The sequence below is a fragment of the Doryrhamphus excisus genome, chromosome 5 (genome assembly GCF_030265055.1).
Source record: "Doryrhamphus excisus isolate RoL2022-K1 chromosome 5, RoL_Dexc_1.0, whole genome shotgun sequence".
NCBI classification, from domain to species: domain Eukaryota; kingdom Metazoa; phylum Chordata; class Actinopteri; order Syngnathiformes; family Syngnathidae; genus Doryrhamphus; species Doryrhamphus excisus.
The window spans coordinates 2,394,210-2,419,129 of NC_080470.1; the positions used below are offsets into that span (position 1 = coordinate 2,394,210).

Sequence of the window (24,920 nt, forward strand, 5' to 3'; positions counted from 1 at the left end):
ACATATTTCTTCGTTGTAGTTTTCTTAATGTCATCAGTGGGTGGAGGCGGGGCCGGTAGCATACACACAGAGTGTAACGTAGCAGAAATGTAATTTGTAGACTGCAGTATGTTGTCATAATTTCTACATTTTTTTTTTGTAGTTTTCTTAATGTCATCGGTCATCGGTGGGTGGAGGCGGGGCCGGTAGCATACACACAGAGTGTAACGTAGCAAAAATTTAATTAGTAGACTGCAGTATGTTGTCATAATTTCTACATATTTTTTCGTTGTAGTTTTCTTAATGTCATCGGTGGGTGGAGGCGGGGCCGGTAGCATACACACGAGTGTAATGTAGCAGAAAAAAAATAGTACACTGCAGTATGTTGTCAAAATTTCTACATTTTTTTTCGTTTTTTTCATTTTTTTCTTAATGTCATCGGTCATCGGTGGGTGGAGGCGGGGCCGGTAGCATACACACAGAGTGTAACGTAGCAGAAAAAAATTAGTAGACTGCAGTATGTTGTCATAATTTCGACATATTTTTTCGTTGTAGTTTTCTTAATGTCATCGGTCATCGGTGGGTGGAGGCGGGGCCGGTAGCATACACACAGAGTGTAACGTAGCAGAAATGTAATTAGTAGACTGCAGTATGTTGTCATAATTTCTACATATTTTTTCGTTGTATTTTTCTTAATGTCATCGGTGGGTGGAGGTGGGGCCGGTAGCATACACACAGAGTGTAACGTAGCAGAAATGTCATTAGTAGACTGCAGTATGTTGTCATAATTTCGTCATATTTTTTCATTGTAGTTTTCTTAATGTCATCGGTGGGTGGAGGCGGGGCCGGTCGCATATACACACAGAGTGTAACGTAGCAGAAAAAAATTAGTAGACTGCAGTATGTTGTCATAATTTCTACATTTTTTTTTAGTTTTTTTCATTTTTTTCTTAATGTCATCGGTCATCGGTGGGTGGAGGCGGGGCCGGTCGCATATACACACAGAGTGTAACGTAGCAGAAATGTAATTAGTACATTTTTTTTTTTTGTAGTTTTCTTAATGTCTCAGGTGTCTCGTGACAAGAATAAATGCTTCTTGTGAACCACTGCAAAGTATGTCGTTTGACGGACAGCAGCCATGTAAACATAGCTGATGACAGATACAAAATGTCTTCTGGTAAACACAGCCTGTATTATTCCAGCAGGGCCTCCTTCCCTTATGATATTCAAGCCACTTGCATATTTACAGTAAGCACTAGCATAGTAAAAGCCTGAAGCATAGTACAGATGCTGCCAAAATGTCTGACCTTGCCAAATGCCTCCACACATGTAATTGATCACAATGTTAGGCGTCAAAGACAAACAAAAAAAAAAAGGGCCTGGATGAAGGTATTTATCAACACATGCCTTCAAGCTGGTGTGAACTTCCCACCCTGTGCAGCTGAGAAAGTGACATTTGGTTATGACTGGAGCCGCACCAGTTGGGGGGTGGTCAGATAGAGCTTGATGGCACCTTAAGTGTGTTACACTGTTTAAATATACGAAAAAGGTCTAACAGTATATGAGTGGTGTTCAAATGTTGTCCATCCGCATACTGAAAATATATATACAAAATGTATACAAATATTGTAAAATACTTTTCTACTATACTATTCTTTTCATAGTATGATGACTTTCTTCCCATTACATTGTAAATTATTATTCCCCAAACTAATTTTCCCTTTAAAAAAAAATAAAAATAAAAAAAAATAAATATATATATATCCTTTTTTTCCCTTCTTTCCCTTCAATTTTCCCTTTATATATATATATATTTTTTTTAATTTTCATTTATTTATTAAATAAATAAGTCCGAATCCTATTTTTATAATACATTTTTTTTAGAAAAAATAAGAGAAAAAATATATAATTTGTTCTCTTTTATATATATATAAATATATATATATAATATTATAATATATATAAAATATTATATATATTATATTTCCCCCCAAAATATATATTGATATATAATATATATATATAATATATTAATATATATATTTTATTAATATATATATTATATATATTAAATTAAATAAATTAAAGTCAGAATCTTATTTTTATAAATTTAAATTTTTTTGAAAAAAATAATAGAATATATATATATATTCCCCCCAAAAATATATATTTATATAATATATATATATTATACATTAATATATATATACTATATAACATATATATTAATATATAATAATTATATATATTATAAATATATATATATATTTTCTCTTTTATTTAAAAAAAATAAAATTATAAAAATAATAAGATTCTGACTTCTAAAAATCTGATGTGTTCTTTATTTTGTATTCCAACTCTGTGTTGATGAAATGGCATTATTTTTCATCACAATATGACAAGATTATTTTCATAAAACTGCGACCTTTCTTCTCCTCAGATCTACAACATATTTTGACTTTATTCCAGTGGAATTACATCATGTTTTTTCTTTTTTTTTCTTCTTGTAAATTTTCTTTACATAATTCTAATTCACCCAATATTTTGCCTTTATTCTCATCACATTCCAACTTTAAATGTACTTTATTTTGTTGTTTTTCCTCATAAAATGAGGACTTTTAAAACAGACTTTTTTTCTTTTTATTGCTAATAAAATGACATATTTCCTTATGACATTATTCTCATAAAATTAAAAAAAATTTCATTAGATTATATATTTTAAAAACGAAAAAAATGAAGCAATAGATGAACGTTCATTCATGGATTTAAACGATTTTGTTGTGCATTTTTTTGTCACTTTCCGACAGTGTCCATTCTGAAATGTTATATGTTACATGCCAATTATGCAAATGACACAATGACATCATTACGCCACCCATGTGTCCCCGCCAGCCCACCATTTTGACTCCCAACTGTACAGAAATATGATCCTACCTGTCTGAACTGCTCCTCGTAGGTCCATTCCCCGTGGTCTTGGCCCCCTTGGTGGCTGTGCGTGGCGTTCGGAGGCAAGATGGCGACACGCGGCTCTTGGTCAACGCTGGGCCGGGCCTTCAGCAGCTGGGAGTGCGGGTGGATCTGGCGGTGAGGCAGCAGTAGGATGCCTTTCCCGGGAACCACCGCGTTGTGGCCCGTTGGCAGACCTTCCTCGGCGAGGTCGTCGTCAAAGTCTTCTTCCATCTCGCCTTCAAAGTCCTCCTCGTCCCATTTCCTTTTGCTGTGTGGAGGTTGAAAAACGGTTGTCTTTTTAAAGTATTTTAGGTGAATAAATATCGGGTACTTACATCTGCTCCTCCTCATCCGAGCCCATCATGTCTTTATATTGCTCCTCTCCTTCATTATCGTCGTCTTCACCTTCCTCATCGCTGCCGCTGCTGCGCTCCGACAAGCGGGTTTCGGACACCCGTTGTAATCCGGCCGCAGCCGCACGCATCGCCGCCAGGGCCACTAACTGGGCCTGCTCGTTATCAGGAGCCGGGTTGTTTATGGATTCGTCGCCCGCGACTCCGCCGGCGCCGCCACCGCCGCCGCTACGGATCTGAGCGTGCTGGAGCGCGGCTTGCTGCTGAAGCTGCTGCTCCATCATCAACTTGGCCCTCTGCTGCCTGTGCAGGTTCTCCATAACGGCCTGCAGCTTCATATCTTGGGGGGGGGGGGGGAGCGGCACAATGTTACGATGCCTTTGCTTCACCTCGCTCCCCCACTGAGGGAGCAAGAATTCCGGTTCCGTGTGAAGATTGTTATTGGTCCTTTTTTTTCCAGGTTCTAGTCGCCCGGCAGGAGGATTTTCGGTGATGGGAATGTGAACGGAATTGTCTTGTGAGGTCTTGATGTCAGAGAGGGAGGGTGGGAGGGACGAGACCGCAGGTAGGAGTACTAGACTTTGTTGACAGACTACAAAAACCTGCGGGTGAGAAAGTACAATAGTGTCAGATGGCTACTTCAATGTGTTAACATTAGCACCTTCAGGTGAAACCGGAAAAACAAGCATCTGCAAAGCAGTATTCACAGACATGCCTTATACGTATATATTAAATACTGCAGTATTTTGCCAAGTAAAAGGAACCCATCAATATAAAAAAAAAAAAAGTGCAAACTTAACAAAAATTTAAATAAATTGCCGCATCTGCACAAAACAGATTGTGTTGACGTAACGTTCAGGGCCGACGTAAACCACGGACTTCCATGTCCTTTGTACAACATGTGCCGGGGTGACTCATGTGCAGAACCAAAACATTGCAAACGCAACAAGAGGAAGTGAGCACTCATAGAGAAACATATTCTGTTGACACAGTCGGCTATTAATCTCTGCTAACGAGCTAGTAAGCTAGTGGCTACGATGCATTTAAAACGAGTGTTTGTTTGGCTATTGCATTGACATTCAACCAGTAGCGAATGTAAAACAGTGAGTCATTCATATTACATAGTATCTATAGCAGGGGTCTCAAACACGCGGCCCGCGGGCCAAATGTGGCCCGCAGGACACTAGTTTGAGGCCCGCGCAAGTTTGATATGGATGCTGTATGGTATCATGTACCCAGAAAAAATTATTAAGTTTGATTAATATTCATGTTAAAGGTTAAATAACTGTTAATAGTTATCCTCCCTATCCGTGTGGAAGTGGTAAGTTTGTTGGCTATTTAAGTTGATAGGAAATAACTTGAAGGCTACCGTTTAGGTCGCTAGCTCTCTAGCTTGCGAGTTAGCATGTGTCTCAAGACCCTGCAGTTGCGCAATATGTTGTAAATAAAAAGAGTATAAATGTGACTAGTCTTGTTTTGTCATGTCTATAAAAAAAAATAAAAAAAAAGATAAAGAATTATCTCTCAGAAAATACTTAGCAAAATATGTATAAATCAGGGGTCTCAAACATGCGGCCCGCGGGCCAAATGTGGCCCGCATGACACTAGTTTGAGGCCCCCCGCCTTGATATGAAAGTTTAATGTTAGTGCGGCCCGTGCAAGTTTGATATGGATGCTGTATGGTATCATGTACCCAGAAAAAATTATTACGTTTGATTCATGTTCATGTTAAAGGTTAAATAACTGTTAATAGTTATCCTCCCTATCCGTGTGGAAGTGGTAAGTTTTTGGCTATTTAAGTTGAAAGGAAATAACTTGAAGGCTACCGTTTAGGTCGCTAGCTCTCTAGTTTGCGAGTTAGCATGTGTCTCAAGACCCTGCAGTTGCGCAATATGTTGTAAATAAAAGTTTTTATTATTTGCAGTTTTATTATTATTATTATTATATTCATTTATTACTGATTGATTTTCTTTATTCTTGATTTGTTTATTTATTTTTCATCTTATTTTGTGCAGAAAAATAAAAATTAAGATACTTGAGAACAGGTAAATTGAGTTTGAGACCCCTGATCTATAGGGACTGTGTGTAGCAGTAACAGTACTGCAAGTTTTACCTTCTGGTTATTACAACTTCAAAGACCTGTGAGGTAGCTTGCCGCTTGAATCAGTCAGTCAGTCAGAGCGAGGAAATAAATAAAAAAAAAAAAAAAAAAAAAAACTGGAACAGCAAGCTGTATATAGCTGATATAGCAGCCGTGACAATAGACCGCCATCACTCATTTTGTGTCACGGACTGACAGACAGTAAAAACGGCCTTCTTCATACAAGACAATCCTTCACTTTATAATATATATAATATATAATAATAATATATTATATATGAGCACACGGTCTGACAACTTGTGAAAGACTCCATTATGTTACTACAGTCAACTTATTCAGAACTTGACTGATGTGATGCATGACTTTTTTATTGCACTGTATAATAATGCACGGATCATACGCAGTTAATGGTAAACCTGAAAATGTAGCACGAGGGATTAGGGATCACTTGGCGTCTTTCATTCTAGATACTTCAAGTGACAACGTCATGTGCGTGTGGAGCTGAACCTCTATAGGATTCCACAACTCAATAGCATAGTAGGTGTCCTTTAAGACAACGCATGCACACTTGGCCTGCCAGAAAATAAGAAAATGTAGCAGGAGGGATTAGGGATCAGTGTTGCCGACTTTGCGTCTTTCATTCTAGATACTTCAAGTGACAACGTGTGGAGCTGCTCTATAGGATTCCACAACTCAATAGCATAGTAGGTTCCCTTTAAGACAACGCATGCACACATGATTTTCCAGAAAATAAGAAAATGTAGCACGAGGGATGAGGGATCAGTGTTGCCTACTTAGTGTCTTTCATTCTAGATACTTCAAGTGACAATGTCATGTATGTGCCAGAAAATAAGAAAATGTAGCACGAGGGATTAGGAATCAGTGTTGCCTACTTGGCGTCTTTCATTCTAGATACTTCAAGTGACAATGTCATGTGCGTGTGGAGCTGCTCTCTAGGATTCCACAACTCAATAGCATAGTAGGTCCCCTTTAAGACAACGCATGCACACTTGGTCTGCCAGAAAATAAGAAAATGTAGCAGGAGGGATTAGGGATCAGTGTTGCCGACTTAGCGTCTTTCATTCCAGATACTTCAAGTGACAACGTGTGGAGCTGCTCTATAGGATTCCACAACTCAATAGCATAGTAGGTCCCCTTTAAGACAACGCATGCACACTTGGTCTGCCAGAAAATAAGAAAATGTAGCAGGAGGGATTAGGGATCAGTGTTGCCGACTTAGCGTCTTTCATTCCAGATACTTCAAGTGACAACGTGTGGAGCTGCTCTATAGGATTCCACAACTCAATAGCATAGTAGGTCCCCTTTAAGACAACGCATGCACACATGATTTTCCAGAAAATAAGAAAATGTAGCACAAGGGATGAGGGATCAGTGTTGCCTACTTAGTGTCTTTCATTCTAGATACTTCAAGTGACAATGTCATGTATGTGCCAGAAAATAAGAAAATGTAGCACGAGGGGTTAGGGATCAGTGTTGCCGACTTTGCGTCTTTCATTCTAGATACTTCAAGTGACAACGTCATGTGCGTGTGGAGCTGCTCTATAGGATTCCACAACTCAATAGCATAGTTGGTCCACTTTAAGACAATGCATGCACACTTGGCCTGCCAGAAAATACGAAAATGTAGCAGGAGGGATTAGGGACTTAGCGTCTTTCATACTAGATACTTCAAGTGACAACGTCATGTGCGTGTGGAGCTGCTCTATAGGATTCCACAACTCAATAGCATAGTTGGTCCACTTTAAGACAATGCATGCACACTTGGCCTGCCAGAAAATAAGAAAATGTAGCACGAGGGATTAGGGATCAGTGTTGCCTACTTAGCGTCTTTCATTCTAGATACTTCAAGTGACAATGTCATGTGCGTGCCAGAAAATAAGAAAATGTAGCAGGAGGGATTAGGGATCAGCGTTGCCGACGTAGCGTCTTTCATTCTAGATACTTCAAGTGACAACATCATGTGCGTGTGGAGCTGCTCTATAGGATTCCACAACTCAATAGCATAGTAGGTGTCCTTTAAGACAACGCATGCACACTTGGCCTGCCAGAAAATAAGAAAATGTAGCAGGAGGGATTAGGGATCAGTGTTGCCGACTTAGCGTCTTTCATTCTAGATACTTCAAGTGACAACGTGTGGAGCTGCTCTATAGGATTCCACAACTCAATAGCATAGTAGGTCCCCTTTAAGACAACGCATGCACACATGATTTTCCAGAAAATAAGAAAATGTAGCACGAGGGATGAGGGATCAGTGTTGCCTACTTAGTGTCTTTCATTCTAGATACTTCAAGTGACAATGTCATGTGCGTGCCAGAAAATAAGAAAATGTAGCACGAGGGATTAGGGATCAGTGTTGCCGACTTAGCAGCTTTCATTCTAGATACTTCAAGATACTTCAGGACTTCTAGATACTTCAAGTGACAACGTCATGTGCGTGTGGAGCTGCCCTATAGGATTTCACAACTCAATAGGTCCCCTTTAAGACAACGTATGCACACTTGGTTTGCCAGAAAATAAGAAAATGTAGCACGAGGGATTAGGGATCAGTGTTGCCTACTTAGCGTCTTTCATTCTAGATACTTCAAGTGACAACATCATGTGCGTGTGGAGCTGCTCTATAGGATTCCACAACTCAATAACATAGTAGGTCCCCTTTAAGACAATGCATGCACACCTGGTCTGCCAGAAAATAAGAAAATGTAGCAGGAGGGATTAGGGACCTAGCGTCTTTCATTCTAGATACTTCAAGTGACAACATCATGTGCGTGTGGAGCTGCTCTATAGGATTCCACAACTCAACAGCATAGTAGGTCCCCTTTAAGACAACACATACACACCTGGTCTGCAAGAAAATAAGAAAATGTAGCACGAGGGATTAGGGATCAGTGTTGCCTAATTAGCGTCTTTCATTCTAGATACTTCAAGTGACAACGTGTGGAGCTGCTCTATAGGATTCCACAACTCAATAGCATAGTAGGTCCCCTTTAAGACAACACATTCACACCTGGTCTGCCAGAAAATAAGAAAATGTAGCAGGAGGGATTAGGAATCGGTGTTGCCTACTTAGCGTTTTTCATTCTAGATACTTCAAATGACAACGTCATGTGCGTGTGGAGCTGCTCTATAGGATTCCACAACTCAATAGCATAGTAGGTCCCCTTTAAGACAACGCATGCACATCTGAAAAATAAGAAAATGTAGCAGGAGGGATTAGGAATCAGTGTTGCCTAATTAGCGTCTTTCATTCTAGATACTTCAAGCGACAATGTCATGTGCGTCACGGCCAGTATAATCAAACACACACCACCACAAATAGATTGCAGTCCTGTGAAGAAACACTGAACACTTGAGTATTATACACTGCAGTTTACAGTACTACAAACTATCATATATTCTCATAGACCTCATTTGATTGTGCAGGTGTGAATCCTTTGCATATATGACCGTAGAGATGAAATAATATTTAACCTAGAATTCTGATCCCGATTAAAATTAAACCACTAACATAACAAACCACAATAAATACATAACCTATACATACATATTTTCTTAGATAACCATAAGGCACAGCCTACATAGTGAAACAGCAGCGGGAAGAAAAACAAGTTTAAGGCAAGTCAATAATGCAACAATGGTGTTTTTTTTTTACTGTTTTTTAACTTTCTCATGCATTTTCCAAGACACAGAACATGAAAAATTACATATATTATACATTTATTTAAATCAATACAATAAAGTTATGACCTATTTACATTTCATTGTGTGCATTTCCTGTTTGACTGTCGCTTTACAAAATCAACCCGGTGTTCGGTTTGCAAGTCAAACCACAAAAATTTGTGAGTTTAATAACAATTGGGAAATTAAATAGTTTACATCAGGGGTGGGCAAACTACGGCCCGGGGGCCACATCCGGCCCGCCAAGTGTTTGAATACGGCCCGCCCAATCTTTCCAAAGTATTTCATTTAAACTCAACATACAACCTGGCATCATGGCCTGAGCCAACCTTTTGATGGTTGTATCAATTTCGTTGTTTGACATGGTCTGTTGTTTACAAAGTGCTCCTGAAAAAAGAGGCACAAGCACATAATAATAATAAAAATTAAAATAATAATTATTATATTATTATTATAACTATTATGATTATTATATTTATTATATTAATGCTAATTATTATATTAATTATATATAATAATATTGTTATATTTGCGTATTTTACACAATAATATAATAATTATTATTTTAATTTTATTTTAATTATTATAATATTTTATTATTTTTTAAATATTTAAATATAAATATAAAATAATAAATAATAATAGCAGATTGCATGACAATTTTACAGATACAATAATACCAGGTGGACTGTTACGTGTAAAATATATAGTCTGCCCCCCCCCCCCCCCCCCCCCCCCCGGAAATTTCGTTATATCAATGCGGCCCGCGAGTCAAAAAGTTTGCCCACCCCTGGTTTACATGCTGCAAAAATAGCATGCTCGGTACATTATAAGAAGGCATGCCCCGTGTAGTTGAGGGTTTGGCGATTTGCTCAAGGGCAGCTTAACAGTTCTGCGGAAGCTAGCTGGCACCGCACCACAGCAAATCCAAATTGTCGAACTATATTCCGTAACTAGACTCAAAGTGGCCTGAGACACACACACACACACACACACAGACGCACACACACACACACCGAAACCCTCACTATGAGTCAAGAAAGTCATATTTGCATGTCGTCAGTTACAAACACACCTCCAAGCGGCGAGCCCCGCTTCCATGAAACGTAAAGCCCCTGCAGCGCCGACTCGATGTCGCACCGCGGCGTAGGAAATGTGATGCAAGGAAATAAGAGCCGCGTGTCTTCCGACGCTGAGGGTGAAGTGACAACTGACGGAGCAGATGCAGCCGGGCGGCCTATAGATATTCAATATTGATTCAGCGCATTATTCCATCTTGACAGAAGATCCGCTGAATGTTCAATGCCTACAGTTGTCAGAGGGCCAGCTGCACCAGATGACTATACTTGGAGATAGAAACTTTAGAAGCTGGAAACCCAACGTCTGAGACACATTAGAAAATATACTATATGTTAACACGTGGATGTATACAGTTCTGAATGGTGCCCCAACATTGCAAGTAATGGTAATGGTTTTATTTCATTTGAACATGCATCAGATTACAATTGAATGCATCCCATAATCAGTTCACAGTTCCACATGTCCAAAAGGAGTAGGAAGAAGCAAAGCTTATTAAATCCTACCCCTCCATCTGGTACTTTTACAATCAGTAACTGTTACATTTGTTCACTTCCTGCTTTCCTAATATAGTTTAAGTTTGTTTTTTTAATAGATTTTTATAATTTTAATTTAATTAATTTTAATCTAATGTAATTTAATTTAATTAATTTTAATCTAATGTAATGTAATGTAATTTATTTTAATGTAATTCATTTTAATGTAATTCATTTTATTTTATTTTAATGTAATTCATTTTATTTTATTTTAATTCATTTTAATTTAATTCATTTCATTTTATTTTATTTTATTTTAATTCATTTTATTTTATTTTAATTAATTTTAATTAATTTTAATTAATTTTAATTAATTTAATTTAATTTAATTTAATTTAATTTAATTTAATTTAATTTAATTTAATTTAATTTAATTTAATTTAATTTAATTTAATTTAATTCATTTTATTTTATTTTATTTTAATTCAATTTATTTTATTTTATTTTATTTTATTTTATTTTATTTTATTTTATTTTATTTTATTTTATTTTATTTTATTTTATTTTATTTTATTTTAATTTAATTTATTTTAGTTTATTTTAGTTTATGTTGTTTACGTTTACTAATGTTTAATTTACTAATTTTATTAATATTAATATTATTTCTTCTTTAATATTTCACAAAAAGTGACTTTTCCTCATAATATTACAACTTTTTTTTGCTATAAATTGTTTTTTTTTTTCCTCTGCCAAATTTTCCAAAAATTACAACTTTATTTGTTGTTGGTTACATTAGTTGCTTTTTTTTTTTAGGCGGGGGCCTCAAACTAGTGTCCTGCAGGCCACATTTGGCCCACGGACCGCGTGTTTGAGACCCCTGTTGTATGCAGTTTGTTGTCATTTTTTTGAGTGCATCAAAACAAGAGCGATACATCTCTCCAAGTAAGGTCCATCAAGTATGGACACCCGCCCCACCACCACCACCACCAATCGGCTAACACCTTAATTGGCTTTAAGTGGCGTAAGCTAACAGGAGGTAGCTGGAATGTTCCATACATGGGGGGGGGGGGGGGGGGGGGGACGAGTAATCAGGATAAAGATGTAGAAAAGATGACAGTTAATGGGTTAATCTTCTTCTCTCTGTTATTTTTTTTTAACCCCCCCCCCACATCGGAGTGGTGGAAGATTACAAGGTCTAAGTAAACAGAAAAAAGGGTGATAAGGAGTTGGGCTAAGGGTCTAACTCCAAGCAGATAAAGAGACCGGGACCTGCACAGCCTCACATGCATGCACATACTGGGGCATATGTTCACATGTAATATCTAATACTACTTGCTGGCACCTGGTACTCTCTCATAATACCTCAGAATGATAGTTTTCCGAATGAAGAGAAGCTAGTTGTGAGGTAGCCTGTTGACCGCTACGCGTATCAACGACATTACGTGCACTCAAAAAAAATTTCCAATATGAATTCAATGCAAAATCACAAGCAATGCAGATTTAAAAATATAGTAAAAATTGTCCCAATTTCTGGTGCATTTCTGGCAATTTCAAGAATTTCTTGATTAAATTATTTCTCTTTGAAGATTTTTTTTATTGTTAAGGATGGCGGAGATAGGAGTGGTAGCACCATGTTTTTGTTTTTTTTTTTTAAAATAATTTTCAATGACGCACAGTGGACAAGTGGTTAGCAGGCAGGGCTCACAGCTAGGAGACCCGAGTTCAATTCCACCCTCGACTATGTCTGTAGGTTTTCTCCGGGTACTCCGGTTTCCTCCCACATTCCAAAAACATGCTAGGTTAATTAGCGACTCCAAATTGTCCATAGGTATGAATGTGAGTGTGAATGGTTGTTTGTCTATATGTGCCCTGTGATTGGCTGGCCACCAGTCCACAGTTTTAAAAAAACATGGTAGCACCATGTTTTAAAAAAAATAATAAATTTCAATGACGTACAGTGGAGAAGTGGTTAGCATGCCGGCCTCACAGCTAGGAGACCCGAGTTCAATTCCACCCTCGGCTATTTCTGTGGGTTTTCGCCGGGTACTCCGCTTTCCTCCCACATTCCAAAAACATGCTAGGTTAATTAGCGACTCCAAATTGTCCATAGGTATGAATGTGAGTGTGAATGGTTGTTTGTCTATATGTGCCCTGTGATTGGCTGGCCACCAGTCCAGGGTGTACCCCGCCTCTCTCGCCTGAAGTCAGCTAGGATAGGCTCCAGCACCCCCGCGACCCTTGTGAGGAAAAAGCAGTCGAAAAATGAATGAATGAATTTTCGATGACGCACAGTGGACGAGTGGTTAGCACACAGGCCTCACAGCTAGAAGACCCAAGATCAATTCCACCCTCAGCTATCTTTGCATGGGAGTTTGCATGTTCTCCCCGTGCATGCGTGGGTTTTCTCCGGGTACTCCGGTTTCCTCCCACATTCCAAAAACATGCTAGGCTAATTAGCGACTCCAAATTGTCCATAGGTATGAATGTGAGTGTGAATGGTTGTTTGTCTATATGTGCCTTGTGATTGGCTGGCCACCAGTCCAGGCTGTACCCCGCCTCTCTCGCCTGAAGACAGCTGGGATAGGCTCCAGCACCCCCACGACAGTATCACTCGGATACTGTGAACATCCAGCAGCAACACAACATTTTGGCATGACTACTATTTTGATGAAAAATATACTGAACCAGGGGCTGCACAAATGTAACAGTTACTGATTGTAAAAGTACCAGATGGAGGGGTAGGATTTAATAAGCTTTGCTTCTTCCTACTCCTTTTTGGACATGTGGAACTGTGAACTGATTATGTGATGCGTTCAATTGTAATCGGATGCATGTTGAAATGAAATTAAACCATTACCATTACCAAGAAAAGACACCAACTTAACCAAGCAACCTAAATCTTGTGAACAATATTAAATATGGCCGCTTTAAACACGTTTATACACATATTGATGTCCCCAGGTAATCAAAAAGCACATATTAGTATTAGGGGAAGTCGGGGGGGGGGGGGGGATACCTTCAAAGCTAATAAACCAGAATGTAAATAACTGCCAGGTTGTGCACACAAAAGGCCTATTTAATTTATTTCCAGCAACAGGTTTGAACTGTTGCCTTTGGCTAAAGTCAAGAAACTGAAGAGGTATGCTTGTTCTCTTTTTACCCCCCCTTTAAAAAAAAAAAAAAAAAAAAAAAAAAAAAGGGTTGGGCCGACTGCACATTCGCACGGGTGTACAGAAGGGTCGAGTTCATATTTTCACGGGGTGGTTAAATGCATTGAATTGCATGTCGACATGTTTTACAGTTAGCTGAATTTAGCCGAGTAAATAGAATAAATTATGATCCTCTTTTAAAAAAAAAAAAAAAACACGGGGACAAGAAGTCGGTCAGCGGTGCTGGTCTTGATTATGCATCGCTCGCTCGCATTCCTCGCAGCATTACCTCGCATGGCAATAACACAGGCTCCATTGAGCTCGACTGCACCAACAACAAGATCATTGAGGAAGTGTCGCACAGGCTGGTCACGCACTTTCCACTGACCTCTTCCACAGAGCCACAGTATAGCACAGCACAGCACAGCAAGGCTAATGTGATTAGCCTCAGCTATTCTAGAAATTAAGTGGGCATACAGTAAATATAATGCTGTGATCCACTTCAGGGTAATTAAATCACACCGGATTTTTGCTGTATTGATCAAATGAATAATATGTGGTTCGCTCGCTTTTTTTCCACTGAGGGACGCGTACTGAAAAATGGAAGGTTGAGGAAGCCACTTTTAAAAAATTTTAACCAAGCTTCTTTTAGTACATTTTTCCTTTTAATAATTTATTTGTATACACACAATATTTAATATAATAAATATAATAAAATATAATAAAATAAAATACAATAAAATACTATAAAATACAATAAAATATAATAAAATATAATAAAATAAAATACAATAAAATACTATAAAATACAATAAAATACAATATAGCAACTCTTTGTTTTGTTTCTCATATAAATGACTTTTCTCCTTTTAATTTTTTCTTCTCAATATTATGACTTAATTCTCCTAATATTTCGGCCTTATTCTTGCTAAATTACTACTCTTTTTTTCCTTTTTTTAATTAAAAAAAAAAAATTTTACATCCGCGAACCATAAATGACCCCTGGGCCACACTTTGGTCATCCCTGATTTACCATAAATAAGTCAAGGAAGAGTATTAAATATCTGGAGATTTACTGAAGCACTTTTCATGATTATCTGACTTAAACCAGGTCTCTAAAATGAATGAATGCATTACTGCATGGGTCTCAAACATGCGGCCCGAGCGCCAAATGTGGCCCTATGGTACATGATACCATGTATGGTATCATGTACCCAGAAAAAATTATTACGTTTGATTCATGTTCATGTTAAAGGTTAAATAACTGTTAATAGTTATCCTCCCTATCCGTGTGGAAGTGGTAAGTTTTTTTTTTTCGCTATTTAAGTTGAAAGGAAATAACTTGGAGGCTACCGTTTAGGTCGCTAGCTCTCTAGTTTGCGAGTTAGCATGTGTCTCAAGACCCTGCAGTTGCGCAATATGTTGTAAATAAGAAGAGTATAAATGTGACTATAGTCGTGTTTTGTCATGTCTATAAAAAAAAGATAAAGAATTATCTCTCGGAAAATACTTAGCAAAATATGTATAAATGATAGGTCTCAAACATGCGGCCCAAGGGCCAAATGTGGCCCGCAGGACACTAGTTTGAGGCCCCCCGCCTTGATATGAAAGTTTAATGTTAGTGCGGCCCGCGCAAGTTTGATATGGATGCTGTATGGTATCATGTACCCAGAAAAAATTATTACGTTTGATTCATGTTCATGTTAAAGGTTAAATAACTGTTATCCTCCCTATGCGTGTGGAAGTGGTAAGTTTTTTTTCGCTATTTAAGTTGAAAGGATATGAAAGTTTAATGTTTAGTGCGGGGAAAACCTGATGCGGCCCAGTCTCGCCCAGACTCTAGCTCCAGTGGCCCCCCCAAGTAAATTGAGTTTGAGACCCCTGCATTACTGTCTTCCTTCCTTCCCCTGTTTAACTTTGAATATAACCACATTGTAACATGTGCCATTCTTATACAATGTTCGCCGCATGCTAAATGCGAGAGGCATTCAAATTCCCGGCCTTCCAAGTGTTGTTGTCATTAAGAGATTGAGGACGCAGCCTGCATGTTGCAGCTCGCATTCGACACACTGCTGGTAACTCTAGACGCCACGATGACAGTACAGCTAGGGGGGGTTTGGGAGGGTGGGGGGGGGGGGGGGGGGGGCGTTGAACTACATTTGAAAAGGCATAAACATCCCAAACTGGATGAACTTGTTAGGTTTACATGGCGACTGTTAGCATTTTGTGTGCACAAAGCCAGATTTATGTTGTCAACATGGAAACATCCAGAACAAAAGCGCTCACTGATGATGCGTCACGCTGCAGTGAGACGAAGAAAGTGTAAGAATGTAATTTCTGCAATTAGATATAGAGAGAATTAGACGATAGGGATGCAATTCATGTTTTTTTTCTCAGTCGATTAATGTGACGTTTGTTGTTTTGTTTAATGGAGGAATCCATTAGGGCCCAGATCAGGGGTTTCAAATGGTCTCAGCCTCTAATGTATGTTTTTCCAATGGTCAGTTGCGACCCATTTAAGGCATTTGGGGAAAAAAAACAAAAAACATTTTAACACTTATTTGTTTTTTTGTTTTTTTTTTTAAATATTTTTTTCACATTTTAAAAAATGTTTTGTATTTATTTTGTTTTTGTTAGTATGTTATTTATTTGTTTTTACACGCAAGTCATTTTATCTTTTTATTTTTTTAAGGTAATTTTTAATACCTATAATTGCATTTTATTTATTTGTATTTTTTGCACTTATAGTCTTTTTATGTTATTTATTTTTAGTATTTTTACACTTTTAGATTATTTTACATTTAGATTTTTATTATTTGTTATACTTATCTGGTATTTTTATATTTATATTTTTTATGTATATTTTTTTACACCAAGTCATTTAATTTTATTTAAGTTATGTTATGTATTTATATATTTTTTACACTATTTGTATTTTCACACTTTAATAATTTTTAATTTTTTATAAAAAAATATTTTATTTATTTATTGATATTTTATTGTTTATTTCTTTATTTATTTCTTTAGTTATTCTTTCTATTCTATTCTATCTAGATTATTTATTTATTATTATATTATATATTTGGGTTTTTTTTTACCCTATTTGTATTTTCACACTTTTAAGTAATTTTTAATGTTTTATAAAAATATTTTATTTATTTATTGATTATTGTTTTTTTCTTTATTTATTCTTTCTATTTATTTCTATTCTATTCTATCTAGATTATTTATTTATTATTTTTTTTCATTCCTTTATATTTTTTTATACTTTCATTGAAGTCAAACCAAGCATGTTATTCATTTGTTTTTTGTTTTTACACACAAGTCATTTTATCTTTTATTTAGGTAATTTTTATTTTGTTATTTTTCATACCTATAATTGTATTTTATTTGTTTGTATTTTTGACACTTATACTCCTTTTATGTTATTTATTTTTAGTATTTTTTACACTTTTATATCATTTTACATTGAGATTTTTATTATTTGTTATACTTATCTGGTATTTTTTATATTTAATGTATTTTTTTTTACACCAAGTCATTTAATTTTATTTAAGTCATGTTATACATATTTGTATTTTCACACTTTTAAGTCATTTTTAATTTTGTATACAAATTTATTTTATTTATTTATTGATTATTTATTTATTTATTCTTTCTATTTATTTATTTCTATTCTATTCTATCTAGATTATTTATTTATTATTATTTTAATTCCTTTGTATTTATATATATATATATATATATATATTATTATACATATTATACATATATATTTTATACTTTCATGGAAGTCAAACTAAGCCAAAAAAGACCATGAAATGAGAAATAAGTCAGAATGGATCCTCGCCCACTTTTTGGGTCCTGACCCACCAGTTGAGAACCCCTGTTTGAAGCATGTTGCAGCTGTGTGCCGGTCTCCGGGCAGACAAGTACCACTATAGAACATTCCGACCCGCTACACATCCCGGTGTCAAACACGGACTGAAAACAAGACCTCCAACTGTTCCCGAGCAGCTGGCTCGCAGAACTGCGGGGGCATCCCAGAACTGCAGGGCCCTTCCTTTGACTGCTTGCGTCACCCGCCAGGGATTCCCCCCGTGGCTCCGGCCCAAGCGGTGAAGTAACTCACGCTTTTTGGCAGGATAACCCAGTTAGAACGCCACGTGCTAAACAAGCCCTTCGGAAAAGAAGCTTTTGGCACACGGACAGCTGAAAGCCTGCCAAGCCGCACCGCTTCCGACTTCTTGAGGGCAGAAAGAAAACTTTGTGTACGCAGCCAAGTCGCGTTTAGTGAAATACAATCCAGTGTGACACACAGAAGCAGACTTACTGGAACAATAAAGTCAAATTTTGTCCCAAATAAAGCTTGGAGCAGGGGTCTCAAACTCAATTTACCAGGGGGGCCACTGGAGCTAGGGTCTGGGCAAGGCTGGGCCGCATCAGGTTTTCAAAAAAAACACAAAAAAAACGCATTTATTAAAAACAGAAAAATATACAAATTTTTTCAGTGCTTTGGTTCCGATTTTCTACAATAAAAACTCTGAAAACACAACTATAGTCACATTTATACATTAAACTTTCATATAAAAGGCGGGGGCCTCAAAATAGTGTCCTGCGGACCACATTTGGCCCGCGGGCCGCATGTTTGAGACCAATGATTTATACATATTTTGCTAAGTATTTTCTGAGAGATAATTTTTATCTTTTTTTATAGACATGACAAAACACGACTATAGTCACATTTATACTGTTTTTTTATTTACAACATATTGCGCAACTGCAGGGTCTTGAGACACATGCTAACTCGCAAAGTAGAGAGCTAGCCACCTAAACGGTAGCCTTCAAGTTATTTCCTTTAAACTTAAATAGCAAAAAAAAAAAAACTTACCACTTCCACACGGATAGGGAGGATAACTATTAACAGTTATTTAACCTTTAACATGAACATGAATCAAACGTAATAATTTTTTCTGGGTACATGATACCATACAGCATCCATATCAAACTTGCGTGGGCCGCACTAACATTAAACTTTCATATCAAGGCGGGGGCCTCAAACTAGTGTCCTGTGGGCCACATTTGGCCCGCGGGCCGCATGTTTGAGATTCCTGATTTATTTTTATCTTTTTTTTATAGACTTGACAAAACACGACTATAGTCACATTTATACTTTTTTTTATTTACAACATATTGCGCAACTGCAGGGTCTTGAGACACATGCTAACTCACAAACTAGAGAGCTAGCGACCTAAACGGTAGCCTTCAAGTTATTTCCTTTCAACTGAAATAGCAAAAAACTTACCACTTCCACACGGATAGGGAGGATAACTATTAACAGTTATTTAACCTTTAACATGAACATTAATCAAACGTAATAATTTTTTCTGGGTACATGATACCATACAGCATCCATATCAAACTTGCGCGGGCCGCCACAGTTGGCCCGCGGGCCGCGTGTTTGAGACCCCCTGGCTTGGAGTGATATTTCAACATGGTGACAACATAACAAGGAGAAGAGCTGACGGCGTCAGACCAGTCGGTCGAGTCTGCACATGTTTGGGATGTCATTTATTCCCAGACGCTAACCAGTTTGGAGGCCAAAAAGCGCGTACCCAACTCCCATCGCATGTTTGCATATTACACCCGCTGCTTTGTCAAATACCCCGCAGATGAGATCAGAAATCTGTCACACGGCCCGACGGCTGTTTGACTGAAAACCAGCCGCATGGAGTCTTCAAATAGACATTGAACTAATTCAAGTCAGCAAACATCAATGAACCGACGGAATCACGTGACCGGCGGCGCATCGCTGACTTTTTTTTTTTCGATTCAGCGCAGACCAATCCAAACACACACAGAGAGAGACCAAAGGGAGTTGTTTACATGTCGAAAAGGAGGAAGGAAACGTAAATACACTCCTGGGAAATAAGCGACTAAATAGCGATAGCTACACCAGCAGGAACGCTTCAAAGTAACGATAAACATAATTCAGTTCTTGACGTACAGTAGCGGCTTTTGTCTCATGAGTGGTTAGCGCGCAGACCTCACAGCTAGAAGACAAGTGTTCAATTCCACCCTCGGCCATCTCTGTGTGGAGTCTCCCCGTGCATGCGTGGGTTTACTCCGGTTTCCACCCACATTCCAAAAAAAACATGCTAGGTTAATTAGCGACTCCAAATTGTCCATAGGTATGAATGTGAGTGTGAATGGTTGTTTGTCTATATGTGCCCTGTGATTGGCTGGCCACCAGTCCAGGGTGTACCCCGCTTCTCGCCTGAAAACAGTATCGCTCAGATAATGTGAACATCCAGCAGCAACACAACATTTTGGCATGACTACTATTTTGATGAAAAATATACTGAACCAGGGCTGCACAGAGCCCTGTGTGGTTAGCACACAGGCTTCGCAGCTAGGAGACCCGAGTTCAATTCCATCAACGGCCATCTCTGTGTGGAGTTTGCATGTTCTCCCCGTGCATGCGTGGGTTTTTTCCGGGTACTCCGGTTTCCTTCCACATTCCAAAAACATGCTAGGTTAATTAGCGACTCCGAATTGTCCATAGGTATGAATGTGAGTGTGAATGGTTGTTTGTCTATATGTGCCCTGTGATTGGCTGGCCACCAGTCCAGGGTGTACCCCGCCTCTCTCGCCTGAAGACAGTAGGGATAGGCTCCAGCACCCCCCGCGACCCTCATGAGGATAAGCGGTAGTAAATTAATGAATTAATGAATGAATGAGTTCTCCTATTTTGTGTGGAAGTGGTCACTTTTTGGCTTCTTATTTTATCTTTCCCCACCCTCGGCCATCTCTGTGTGGAGTTTGCATGTTCTCCCCGTGCATGCGTGGGTTTTTTCCGGGTACTCCGGTTTCCTCCCACATTCCAAAAACATGCTAGGTTAATTAGCGACTCCGAATTGTCCATAGGTATGAATGTGAGTGTGAATGGTTGTTTGTCTATATGTGCCCTGTGATTGGCTGGCCACCAGTCCAGGGTGTACCCCGCCTCTCTCGCCTGAAGACAGCTGGGATAGGCTCCAGCATGAATTTTTTCATTGATTATTGAACTCGGGTCTCCTAGCTGTGAAGCCTGTGTGCTAACCACCCGGCCTCTGTGCAGCCCTGGTTCAGTATATTTTTCATCAAAATAGTAGTCATGCCAAAATGTTGTGTTGCTGCTGGATGTTCACAGTATCCGAGTGATACCGTCGTGGGGGTGATAAGCCTAACCCTAAGCTAACACAAGAGGAAGTTTAAACATGATTACTGTCGATGTGAAAATTCCCACAAATGGCGAGAATTTGTTCAAATTAGCAAAAAAAAAAAATGGAATTCACACCAACCCTTCAAGCAAATCACCACAACATTCCGTCACACCTTTCGGTCCTTTTTGCCATTTAAGCAGCAACAGCTGAAAATATGCTGCAATTCCCATTTTCTCACATTCTATCATTCGCGTGTCTTGTTCTCGTGTCAAAATATCCTTTCCGTGACATTACACATATGTTAAAATGACCTTTCAACATGCCTGGGATGTTTCACAACCGTGTTCCCATCGAATGAAATACACGGTACAATGAAAGTCAGTTGTTGCCCAATTGTTACACAATAAAATGCGTCGGTTTACAATGTATTGTATTACGTTTCGTGCTTAAGCAGGGCGCTACATTAAAAACAAAAAAATGACTTGCTCATGGGGGAATCCTTAAGGTGAGAACTACTTGCCTGAACTTGCACCATGTTAAATGAAAAGACCGCCATAATGATATCAATCTTCATTTTTGTGGCATCACATGAGAATCTCAAATAAAGATGAAATGATTAAATCATTTCTTGTGGTTGTTTTCCTACATAGATCATGACCAGGGGTCTCAAACACGCGGCCAAATGTGGCCCGCAGGACACCAGTTTGAGGCCCCCGCCTTGATATGAAAATTTAATGTTAGTCTCATGTACCCAGAAAAAATTATTACGTTTGATTCATGTTCATGTTAAAGGTTAAATAACTGTTAATAGCTATCCTCCCTATCTGTGTGGAAGTGGTAAATTTTTGTTTTTTTTAAGTTTAAAGGAAATAACATGAAGGCTACCGTTTAGGTCGCTAGCTCTCTAGTTTGCGAGTTAGCATGTGTCTCAAGACCCTGCAGTTGCGCAATATGTTGTAAATAAAAAAAAGTATAAATGTGACTATAGTCGTGTTTTGTCATGTCTATAAAAAAAAGATAAAAATTATCTCTCAGAAAATACTTAGCAAAATATGTATAAATCAGGGGTCTCAAACATGCGGCCCGCGGACCAAATGTGGCCCGCAGGACACTCGTTTGAGGCCCCCGCCTTGATATGAAAGTTTAATGTTAGTGCGGCCCGCGCAAGTTTGATATGGATGCTGTATGGTATCATGTACCCAGAAAAAATTATTACGTTTGATTCATGTTCATGTTAAAGGTTAAATAACTGTTAATAGTTATCCTCCCTATCTGTGTGGAAGTGGTAAGTTTTTGGCTATTTAAGTTGAAAGGAAATAACTTGAAGGCTACCGTTTTCGGTCGCTAGCTCTCTAGTTTGCGAGTTAGCATGTGTCTCAAGACCCTGCAGTTGCGCAATATGTTGTAAATAAAAAAAAAGTATAACTGAAAAAAATTGTATATTTTTCTGTTTTTAATAAATGCGTTTTTTGGTTGTTTTTTTTTTTTTTGGAAAACCTGATGCGGCCCCAGCCTTGCCCAGACCCTAGCTCCAGTGGCCCCCCCAGGTAAATTGAGTTTGAGACCCCTGATCTATGGTATATAAACTATTTGTAGGACGCCTGCTGGGATACATTGCGGTTGTGTGACATTTTTCTAATAATTCACAAAAGGTGTCTGCTTACAAACGTAGGAATTTACCCCCCCCCCCCACCCCCCCACCCCCATTGAAGGCGTAGAGGCATCCCCACCTCTCTCTCTCCTAACATGTGCATAACTGACTTTTTACCCACTCCCACTTTGCTTCAAACTTCACCCGCCTTCAACAGTTCTGGGTGGCGGGGGGTGTGGGTGCAAAATGACACTAGTTGGAAAGCGTCTTACCGAATCTAGATCATATGAGTCATTACTGTTACACACATGACATTTGCATAAATATATATATATATTTAGGTTGTAATATTTGGGAATAACACCAGGAAAAGCATTCATTACTGTTAGATTAGTCAAATATCTGCCAGGGAATACCAATTTCACACCTCTGTAGGGTGTCGTGTTTAATTACGTGCAGTGTAAAAACTGTGCAGTGTGTGTAAACCGCGTCTGCTCCTTCTGCGCCGCGTCGACACAAAAGGCGCCACACATTTTTAACCAATCGTGTGCGGCTTTAACAGAAAAACTAAAAAAACAAAACAAAAAAAAACCGCTTATTCATTTCAAAAGAGCCGGTTCTTGTTGTTCAAAGAGCGGAGTATAAGAGCCGGATCGTTCCCGAACAACCCATTTACCAATGACAAGGCATTGTAGCCCTAACGAAAGATAGTTTGTTGTTGTTTTTTTTTTTTTTTTTTAAAGATTAGCTTTTAGTTAGACCTTTGTACTTTATTTTAATCTACCACAACATGAAGTACATTTGATATCAGGCAGTGGATGACACCGAGGTTACACAATCTTATAAACTCATGACGTTTGGGAAAAGTCAGCAACTTTGAATCGGTGCCTTTGAATCGGAGCCAGCAGCTGCCATGACAAATCACGTTAATTAGCACTTTTACTCCACAATCCCATACAAGCAAACACATGAGCGCTTTTATTAGAATTTTTCTCGCCTCTAGCTCACCGGATAAGACTGTTAATCATAATAATAATCATAATAATAATCATAATAATAAGCCTGGAGCCAAGCTGTGTTTGGACACCATGTTGGCGTCAAGTGAAATGTTAGCTTGTTTAAATGCTTGTACTCGTATATTTTACAGGGCGTTAACATTATGACACGGTTTAATCAATTTAACTGCTGTGTTCTTTGAGAATTCTAACACGTTTAAATAATGTTTAGATGTTTAAAACGCCGTGTTGTGAGGTTAAATAGTGCGACGGTATTATAGTGCGTAGGTGTAAATTGTGTACGCGGGGGTGACATATGGCAATGGCTACATCCGCGATAAGGCTATATCGATCTCCATCAGGCTGTTTGATGACGTATCGATGGAAAATGCGTTAAAAAACGGAAAACGGCAACATATCAATACATGTAACAGTGTTATATAAACACCACAATGCATTAAAAGGTGAATTTTATAAAAAAAATTAACTCACCGTATTGACTTCCGCTGGGTTTTCACACGCTTTGAGACCGGAAGAAGCATTCCTGATTTCCCTGACTGTGACCCCCCCCCTTCCTAAATGACACACAGCGGGTAGAAAAAGCTCCACAAGCAGGAAAAAAAGAGGTGGCGCTTGTGTTTATCTGCTACAAGTAAACTCGTTGCATGTGACTGCATGATATCTGCTCCCGGCCTCCGGCTTTTTGGTGTGTAATTGTGTTTTCAGAGGTTGGCTGTCGATGTGAGCGCCCACGGAGGCGTGGGGTGGGGGGGGGAATAGTCGCCTCGCCGACACACACACACACGGTGCCGCCATTGGTTGACAAACAGCAATCAAATGCAAATTCCTAACCTCTGAATCAGCAGGGGCCACCCTCTCCGCCGTCACCCCCCCCCCAACCCCCAGAGCAGGGGTGGAGAAGCGGAGGATCGATCCAAATATCGATATTATCTATACCGGATTTGTATCGGTATTGTGTCGTTGCAAGTCTTTTCTGTGCTATTCAGTATTATTAATTTTACTTCCTTATTTCTAAAATGACAAATACTTCAATTTGCTGATATAGTTCATAGTTCATTCAAACAGCTAAAATACTACATAAGGCTAAAAAAAATAACCATAACAATATCTTACTTATTGTGTGGAAATATGGGCTAATAACTATAAAAGCAATCTTCACTCGCTTAAATGTACTGCAAAAAAAAGGCCAGTAAGGATAATTCATAATGCCCATTATGGCATTGGATGCTCATATCACCTCCTACTTCGGTACGTGACAAAAATAAAATAAAAAATAAAAACAAAAAAAATGAAAAATTTTACTTCGGTACATGAAAAAAGAAAAAAA

The 24,920-nt window shown here is 38.3% G+C and overlaps 1 protein-coding gene across 2 annotated transcripts in view; it reads right to left on the bottom strand.

Moving 5' to 3' along the window:
- Nucleotides 1-24,437, bottom strand: part of arid3a (AT-rich interactive domain 3A) — a 67,968-nt gene extending 43,531 nt beyond the window's left edge. For both annotated transcript variants that reach the window (XM_058072492.1, XM_058072490.1), the window contains exons 1-3: nt 24,065-24,437; nt 3,264-3,883; nt 2,914-3,196 (exon numbers count right to left, since the gene is read on the bottom strand). In XM_058072492.1, coding sequence (XP_057928475.1) covers nt 2,914-3,196; nt 3,264-3,619 — 639 coding nt within the window. In that variant the 5' untranslated portion in view covers nt 3,620-3,883; nt 24,065-24,437. The remainder of the gene's footprint in view (nt 1-2,913; nt 3,197-3,263; nt 3,884-24,064) is intronic.
- Between the last annotated feature and the right edge of the window lie 483 nt (nt 24,438-24,920).